The 9,545-nt window shown below is 37.1% G+C and overlaps 1 protein-coding gene across 1 annotated transcript; it reads left to right on the top strand.

The window, feature by feature from the left end:
- Positions 1-4,566: 4,566 nt before the first annotated feature.
- On the top strand, positions 4,567-8,924 carry gck (glucokinase (hexokinase 4)). The gene is made up of 10 exons (XM_005738192.1): positions 4,567-4,647; positions 4,772-4,934; positions 5,034-5,188; positions 5,270-5,389; positions 5,928-6,023; positions 6,122-6,221; positions 6,331-6,514; positions 7,141-7,296; positions 7,638-7,871; positions 8,181-8,924. The coding sequence occupies exons 1-10, from the start codon at positions 4,567-4,569 to the stop codon at positions 8,326-8,328; spliced, it is 1,437 nt and encodes a 478-aa protein (XP_005738249.1). The 3' UTR covers positions 8,329-8,924.
- Positions 8,925-9,545: the final 621 nt, after the last annotated feature.

The raw sequence follows: 9,545 nt of genomic DNA, 5'->3' as shown, positions 1-9,545 counted from the left end.
GGTTTAAATGGTGATATGTTTCAACATTTCAACCATATTTATTGATATTTAATGTGCTTTTACACTAATTGTAGAATTATTATTATTATTATTATTATTATGTCCTTAATCTGTAAAAACAAACAAACAAACAAAAAAACAAAAAACAAAACAACAACCCTAAAAACCCCAAAACTATTTTAACATTCAGCTGTTTTATGGCAACCTCAATTCATGTTTTTTCTGGTAATCTTGCTCCATTTAGCAATTTCCTCCTGGGCATTTAACTCAGTGTAAGTGTTTTCCATGTCAGATGTGAGCCTGTTATTCATTTCCTTGGTGACACATTGAAATCCTATTGGCATGGAAACCAGTAAGTATTTAGGTGAATCTGATGATCGTCAGCTGCACTGAAGGGAGAAATGAGGTTTCTTTTCCTGGAACTAATTTTGTTTGAGTTGAGATACTGTCAGTGAGAAGTTTGCCTACAAACTGGAGGTTGCTTTCATATTTTTCTCCATTTTTGCTTAAAGATGTAAGGATTTATCAATGCGACAAAGGTTTGGTTGGATAATTTATTGTCTTGTTGTTCTTGTTTAACTGACTCTTGGATGGCATACTCATTGCGTGGATATTAACTGGAAGCGCTAACAAGAATGAAGACGTCCATAGGTTTTTGCCTAGAAACAAATGTTTGAATATTTAAAATATGTAGCATTTATGTGTGTAATAAGTAAATACATACGTAGATAGCAAAGTTAATGCTACATTTTTTCCCATACATATTCTTTAGAATGTAATTTAGGCTATTTGTCAATGAAGGTTTGAGTTTACTGTGTGTAAGAGTTAAGACAAATTCTTTTTTGTTTTTATACTTTTCGCCAAAAGTATCTGCGAGAATGAAGAAATTTCCAAAAGTTATTTAAGATATTTAGGACGCCTGCAGATTTTATTTTTCTGTTTACAACTTTGAAAGTAGAAAAACTGCAGATATGTAAATGTGGTTTCAAGCTGCTGCTGAGCATTATGTAGACCAAATGCTGGGGACATAATAATGGTTGGGCCTTTCATGCACCTATGCCGAGGCAAAACACCATAGGAGCAACAACTTGGGAATCATCAAAACTCCTAAAGGGAGGGAACCTCCACCTCCAACACTAATGGTCAGCAGGACACTTGGGATTTAATCATCATTGTCATACGATGGAAAAGGTAAAGAAGTAGTTCTTTGTTTGTTTTTAAATCTAGCTATCTGCAAAATTTTAATGTGATCAAATAAATTTCTGAACAGATGCATTCCAGATAGATTAATATATGCATAATCATGACAGTAAACTAAAGAGGTACACAGGAAAAGTCACAAATTGTGTTTGCCATATTACATGATGCACTGACTTTTAGAAGAAGGGTATAGCTACAGTATAGTTCTCAATTCAATGATATTGATATCAATGATATGATATTATACTATAAATGGACTATTAATGGCAAAAGGTAAATAAATGCATGACTATCTTCTAAGTATCTGTTGTATCATGGCTACAGTTGGATACAGAAAACGGGATAAGACGGAGCTAAAATATTTCCATTTCCTTGCACTAATTTTTTGATGAACATGGTTAAACAAATGAATTGTCCTTGATGTACAGTTTGTAGTAATACACTATAACGCTACAGATCTTTGCGTTTCTTTTCGTGTAATCGAACAACACAGTTGCTTCAGTCTCTGAAGTTTACTTTGCGAGAGACAGCTGGAGATCCATTCAGGCAGGCTTCTGTGCAAACAGGCCACATGTTAAATTAACTGGATAATCATCTATTGACAAGCACTTGGCACACATTCAATTTCTCCCTGTAAATGGACACAAACTAAACAAACTGCGTGCGTGTTACAACATGCTTCTAACAATTTCATCGCCCAGCATTATAATATCATATTGTTTTATTATTAGAATCAGTCAAACACATACCAGCTGGTGAAAATCAAGTAAAAATCAGACACATCACAAACACATTAGTGCTTCCTCAGTGGCTTTGGCTCAGTTGAATGACACTTGAAGGCAGCAGAAAGAAGACGCACTAAATTTTTCTTCACAGTTAAAAGTATTACAGTGCAGCAACTTCTTGTGAAGGAGAGGTTGGTGAGAATCTGCGGCCAAGCCAGCTGGAATCCAGTGAGTTCCAGCACAGATTTGTTACTGTAAACATAGTTACGATTTTTAGGTATTAATAGCGATATTTGTGTAACATTTTTAGCTTTTGTTGTAACTGCATTTAGTGTAGTGTGTGACCACTGCAGTAAAATAAATTAGTTTTCCTTCATCCCACAAAGTTTTGTTTTTCTGGACGTAGTGTTTTCAGTGGGAGAAACATTTAATCACATATCCAAGTGACTATTTCAGTCTCAACTGACTGCAGCTTTTTCCAACCATTGTTTATCAGTGGTGCTAGTTTCATTATGCAAATGTACTGTTTATATTGCTGGGAAACCTGCATTCAGCTGGGACTGAAGAAGTCACTTGGATGAGTGACGAAACGTCTCTCCCACTGAAAACGTTACGTCCAGATGAACAGAATCAACTTTCTGGGATTTCCTTACCTGGATGATCGAGCATACATCAAGACATGTTTTCCCTCATGTTACATACAGATGAATGCAAATGTCATCTTGCTTTCAGCATCAGAAGACCATCCACTTTGATTTAAAAAAAGAAGAAGTTATTCTTTGATAAAGAAGTCTGTTAGAGGTTATATTTGGCATCAGGGAAGACGTAACAAGACAAGACTTGACAAGATTTTCAAGAAATGTGTCAGATGTAAGAGACCAAAGTTTAAAAACATATCAGATATCCCACCTGATAGAAACAAGTTGTAATTTTATTTTATTATTTTTATTTTAGTCATTTTTAAGCATTGTATAGTTATACCAAAGCAACAAATACATATAACATGCACAGTTAATGACTATTCAAACTTGAAAGTAAGTCATTCGCATTCTTTGGGTTTACTTATCTCACAGTACTGATGTTGATCCTTCAAAAATCAAGGCCATTACTAAAAAAACCCTGAACTCGGGTCCAGCAAACTATTAGAGAAAAAGGTCAGAGCTAAAAAAAGCTCTTACCTCTGGACAGGTAAACTGTTGGAGCTGATAAGCAGAGGAGACCTTCACCTCTGGCGTGCTATTTTAAGTTTTGGAGGTCATTCAACCCTTTTTATTTCTAATTTCGGCATGTTTGCAGTTTCGCAAACATAAGAGTATCTTTCAGGTCTAACATTGAGCAACCCCATAGCTTTGCATGGTGTTCTTCTAAAAGAAAAATCAATTATAAGTTTGGGCCACAGGGTTAGTTGACATGTCATGTTAAAAAAAAAAAGCATTCTAAAATAGATTGAGGCTAAAAGTAATTCCGTATATAAAAGTAACAGATAACCTTGAAAACTTAAAACTTAACATTAATGGATAGTGAGTTCCTCAACTTAACAAATCACATAATATTACTGGGAGATCACGTTTATTGTGATGTTATTATGATCTAATTTAACAAGAATGCATTTTTTGAGAGTTTTCAGGCTTTTTTGTGAAGTCTGAAAACCACGGCAGTAAAGGCGAACAACATTAAAACATATTCAGTGCTCAAAATCAGAATCACAGAATCAGAATTAGATTAAAATTATGTGGTAGCCCTAATGTTTATTAAATAAAAATAATTGTATTGTGATTATGTATTTAAATAACCGATTAATAAAATATGAATGTATACTGAGCCAGGATAGAGCCTCTGTAGAAATAGAGTAAAGGCAAAATGTCATATCTGACTATTTCTATCAGCGTAGTCATTATAATAAACTCTAACTAAACTTTAGCTAAACTAAAACACAGCAGTCAAAAGTAAAATTAAAACTAGACTGGACTTAGAAATAAAAATTAACAAAAGATTTTGTACTATTAAAGCAATTACTACTGCTTACGAAGCCATTTAAATAAATGCAGATGTCTATGTGATTGCCTGCTGGCGTTGTTGTATTGCATCATCTTGCTTTTAAATATAAAAGTCTGCAAAATATCACCAATAGCAATACAACAAAATCAACAAGTAAACACTAAAACAAGCCGAACCACTAAACTAAACTGAATTTAAAGCAAAAACAAAACAAAACAAAACCCAAAACCTTCTAACTAAATAAAAAATATAACACAATAGAAAATATGACACTAAAAATCTTATGCCAATAAAAAAAACAAGTTAAAATTTTGTCTTCTTGCAATAAAATGAACACGTCATGAAATATATCTTGAGGAACAAGGTCAAAACATTTTAGAACTTTGCCCAGAGGTTATACCTCTTTGTGTGCATGTGGGCGTTTGTGTATGTTTGCACTTCTTTGGCCAGATGGGGTGAGGTTGGGAAGGGGAGGGCGATAGGATTTGGTGTGTCCAGCCCCCTTCACCTGAGAATAAAAGCAGCGGAGGATTGTTCAGTGGTACTCACACTTCACTCACTCTGCACACACACACTGGGTGGTCTCACACTCACCAAACTCCTAAAAACACACGCAAGCGAATTTTTTGTTAAGCCTGTGAAGATGCCTTGTGTCAGCGTTCAACTCGACCAGATGGTGAAGTTGCCTGGTAGCTACGACTCTGTGGTTGATAAAGTCATCGCGGTAAGATTTGTAGTCAGCAAATTTCCGGTGCTGTGATTCTTTTGTTCCTGTTAAAGTTTCTGTCCGGTGTTTATAATATGGTGTCAAATGGTTCTCACCTACTTCATCTCTCCTCTGAATGCAGGTGGACCAGATTCTGTTCGAGTTCAGGCTGAATAAAGAAGACCTGAAAGAGATCATGAAGAGGATGCAGCGTGAAATGGAGAGAGGATTGCGTTTGGAGACACATGAAGAGGCTAGCGTTAAAATGCTTCCAACTTATGTCTGCTCCACCCCTGAAGGATCAGGTGGGTCATGACTTCTGAAAGAGAGGATTGCCAGTGTTTATGTGAACTTAAGTTTAATGTAGCACTGAAAGACTAATGTATGGTGTTTTCTCCCAATAGAGGTTGGTGATTTCTTGGCTCTGGACCTGGGAGGCACAAACTTCCGTGTGATGCTTGTGAAAGTGGGTGAAGACGAAGAGAGGAGCTTCAAGGTTGAAACAAAGAACCAAATGTACTCCATTCCTGAAGATGCCATGACTGGGACTGCTGAAATGGTTAGTAATACTCCGATTTATCTATAGAAGCAAGCATTTCTTTTTTTACTCTTGTGAAATAACTTTTTTATATCTCTGCAGCTATTCGACTACATAGCAGAGTGTATGTCAGATTTCTTGGACAAACACCACATCAAGCACAAGAAGCTTCCTCTGGGTTTCACGTTCTCCTTTCCAGTACGACATGAGGACATTGACAAGGTGGGTGAATTTACTCTCATACCCTTCTACCTCTAACAATTCCTTTATTTGCTGGACTTGTAGAAGCTTTTTATCTACAGTTCTTTATTTATTAGACCACCTGTCATAAAAACAAGAAAACAAACATTTTATACAAACATTTTACAAATGTTTCAAAATGTCTTTAGAACTAAAAATTAATGAAGAGCAGAGATGATTTCACTTTTTATACCCAAATGGGAGCCAACAAACAGTATAACAGTCAACTTTTTCTGTTCAGGAATGCAAGTAAATAACCAAAAAACCCACGATAGACAGGAGGTGGCAGAGTTTAAGATGTAAAGACGCGATTAGAAATGAGTATGCTAGAGGGACAGCTCAGGTTGAGTGGTGTGGAGACTAAAACACAAAGGGATAGTGAATATTCTGGACAAAGGAAAGAGGAAGATTAGTAATGTTAATTTAAGGTAGGTGCTGGTATAATAAATAAACCACTGTATAATAAAGGTCATGCATTTAAAGTTTACTTTTTCTCTTTTTTTTTTTTTTACCATCACAGGGAATCCTGCTTAACTGGACCAAAGGCTTCAAGGCCTCCGGTGCAGAAGGGAACAATGTTGTGGGTTTACTCAGAGACGCCATCAAGAGACGAGGGGTGGGTGGACGTATAGGATTCTTTCTTCTTAAAAGTACAGCTGTAGATATAGTGGTTGAATTTAATTCTGTGAATTAAAATTTTGTATCGTCACACAGGACTTTGAGATGGATGTGGTTGCCATGGTGAATGACACAGTTGCCACGATGATTTCCTGCTATTATGAAGATCGCAGCTGTGAAGTCGGGATGATTGTTGGTAAGAAGTTGTAAATGCACACGTGCAACCAGCCTGAAGTCTGACTCATATCTAGACTCTTACAGAAATGAGCATCCATATAATGTTTGTGGGTCTGTTTTCTTACCAGGTACTGGTTGCAATGCATGTTACATGGAGGAAATGAGGACTGTGGAGCTGGTTGAAGGGGAGGAGGGCCGGATGTGTGTGAACACAGAATGGGGGGCTTTCGGAGACAACGGGGAGCTGGAGGACTTTAGACTGGAGTACGACAGAGTGGTGGACGAAGCCTCAATTAACCCCGGACAGCAGCTGTGAGTAAACGCAGAACATTATATTTAGTTCAAACATATAGCATACATGTCACACAGCTCTTTCATTTTCAAACGTCTACTGAATACACGTGCAGTCAGGGCTGCCACCTGTTTGAAGGGCTTAAAGTGGTGGGCGTGGAGTGTAAATTAAGTCATTTACAACATGTTACATGTTTTTTCTGAACTCATTATCATTGTCTGGTAGTACTCACCTGACCCTCACCTGAGCTTTCTGTGCAGTTGCTTAGTTACCCACTATTTTTCCTCAGGATGGTAGTAAATGGCCAGAGCCCTCATACGTCAGTGATGAGTTCAATGAAGCGGACGTCGGGTTAATCATCTATCTCTGCTGCTGCTTGCCAGTAACTGTTAGCCTAATGGCTGTTTACCTTTTATGCAGAGATTTTGCAGAGAGCTCAACCTCATTCAGCCTCTTTAGCTTCGGCGTCGCCTTCCCAACCCATTGTCATTCTTTCCCCAACCAGTCACAGTTGTTTGCTCATGTGTTTTATGACACACATCATTCCTGTTTAGCCCGCGTTTTCCCTCACATCTCCCATAAAATATTTTCCTGTCATTAAAATTGCCTCTCTCTCTCTCTTCTTTTCCCCCCTTATCTCCTGCAGATATGAGAAGCTTATCAGTGGGAAGTACATGGGTGAACTGGTGAGGCTTGTTATGATGAAGCTAGTAAATGAAGACCTGCTGTTTAATGGTGAAGCCTCAGAGCTGCTGAAGACACGTGGAAGCTTTGAGACACGCTATGTCTCACAGGTGGAGAGGTGAGTATCCTAACCTGGGCTGAGTAAACATCTTTTTTTAAAAGGAATGCTGCCAATTAAAAATATGACAAAAGATCCTATTTGTTATGCCTGAAAGCATTACATCTGCATATGAACAGATGGAAGAAAGTAACAGATCATGACTTGAGTTTATCAATGGAATATTTCATTAGGACAAAATTAAATAGTCTATGTGATGAAAACATGTGGCGTTTATTAAATTTTATATATTTAGTGGAACCAGAAATGAAAGAAAATATATTTTCAACACACTACATTTTCTGCATTGTGCCTCTAGAAGCTGAATTTGTAAATGTTTCTCTCTCTTTTTTTTTTTACAGTGACACTGGGGATAGAAAACAAATCTACAACATCCTGTCCTCGCTGGGAGTTCTGCCCTCAGAGCTTGACTGTGACATTGTGCGTCTGGTCTGCGAGAATGTTTCCACTCGCTCTGCTCACATGTGCGCCGCAGGGCTCGCTGGTGTCATCAACCTGATGCGGGAGAGACGCAGCGAGGAAGCCATGAAGATCACAGTGGGCATCGATGGATCTGTCTACAAGTTGCACCCATGGTAAGGAATGCTCTTAGAGTTTTGAATAGTGTATACTTTAATTAAACCTTTTAAATATATAAACAAATTTAATCGTATGAGATTAGATGTACCTGCTCTAAAGAAAAAGTCAATTCTCCAAAAAAAGAAGAAAGAAATAGTTGAATGTGAACAGGAGAAGCAGAAAGTAGAAGATTCAAAACACATTTATGTATAGGGATTTTGTGTCTTAAACTTAAAAATTATTAGATAGCTGTTCTAAAGACACAAGAGGAAGTGAGAGAAATTAGGATGAGAAGATTGTTCTGACCAATTGTTTGTATGTCTCAGTTTCCGTGACAGGTTCCACAAAGTCGTCAGGGACCTAACACCTCACTCTGATATCACCTTCATCCAGTCAGAGGAGGGGAGCGGTCGTGGAGCCGCTCTTATCTCAGCAGTGGCCTGTAAAATGGCTACAAATCTGTTCGCGGATTAAGGGCAATTATGCACTGATCAGTCTCCTGAATGCGCAGTGATGAGGAAAGCTTGAACTCTGATGGGAGGATATTTATGAAATCCACTGATGTGCCCTTACTACAGGCTGTTTGTAAGAAAACTGATTGGTTATTGTTGTAGGGTGTAAAGACAAGAATGGATCAACCTCTTATTAGAGGCTGCACTTGGTAGTATCACACCAGGCTTTAGCAAATCCATAATTTCTGAACTTTCTGAACGTTGATTGTTGCACATAAGACAGACGTTAGTGTGAGAGCTGTTTAAGATTCATACTTCTTGTGTGTCACCTCCGTCTGGTTGTGTGGATGGGAGTATTTCATGAAGGACTTATGTAGTATTGATGACAGTGTATTATAATGCCAGTTTTGTAAATACGGCTGTAAATTATAACTAAATCAAGTTTATTAGTTTGTTGTGTAATTCCTGTTTGTGAGCAATTAAATATATCTTTGGTATTGTATATTTAAATGTTATGTTTACAAATTTTGTTACTGTGTTACCTAGTATAGTGTTGTTCTTTAAATGTGCTTTGGATGTGAATAAACCTAACTGTAAATAAAAGTACTTAATAAACTATAATACTTCAACTGAATCTGTTTTTATTTTCAACACCAAATATCAATTATTTTTGATAGCACAGCAAAAAAAAATTTTTTTTTTCTTCTTCTCTGACATTCCAGCCTTCAAGGACTAAACAACATCAGTGTAATGTATCAAAACTGAAGGTAGTTGTCCTGATGTCATATTAATGAAATAAGAACTACCAAACATCAATATAATATCCTTCCTGTAAATGTAGCATGTATTGTAACAGATTGACAGGTCTGCTCAAATGTTCTAAGGAATATAATGAATACACTATATGAAGAAAAGATATCCATATCGTGGAAGATATCGGGCCACAATTAACATTTTTTCAGTTCCATTGACACAGATGTATAAAATCAAGCACCTAGCCACAGAGTCTGCCTTTAAAAACATATGTGAAAGAATGGGTTGTTTTAAAGAGCACGCTGAGTTTGAGCACAGTACTGTAATAGGATACTACAGTTGCAATAGATTACTTTGTAAAATTTCTTCACTCCTGGATATTCCTTCCTAGATATGCAAACCTCCTATGGCATTTACATCAGCAGGAAAACTGTGCACCAGAAGCTTCTTGGCATGTGTATTGCCCAAAACATTTGTCCGTATATT

This window comes from Pundamilia nyererei, unplaced genomic scaffold (assembly GCF_000239375.1).
Source record: "Pundamilia nyererei isolate P.nyererei 1_Seehausen unplaced genomic scaffold, PunNye1.0 scaffold00082, whole genome shotgun sequence".
NCBI lineage: Eukaryota > Metazoa > Chordata > Actinopteri > Cichliformes > Cichlidae > Pundamilia > Pundamilia nyererei.
Note: the sequence above shows the minus strand (reverse complement) of the source record. Positions and strands in the feature narration are given on the sequence as shown.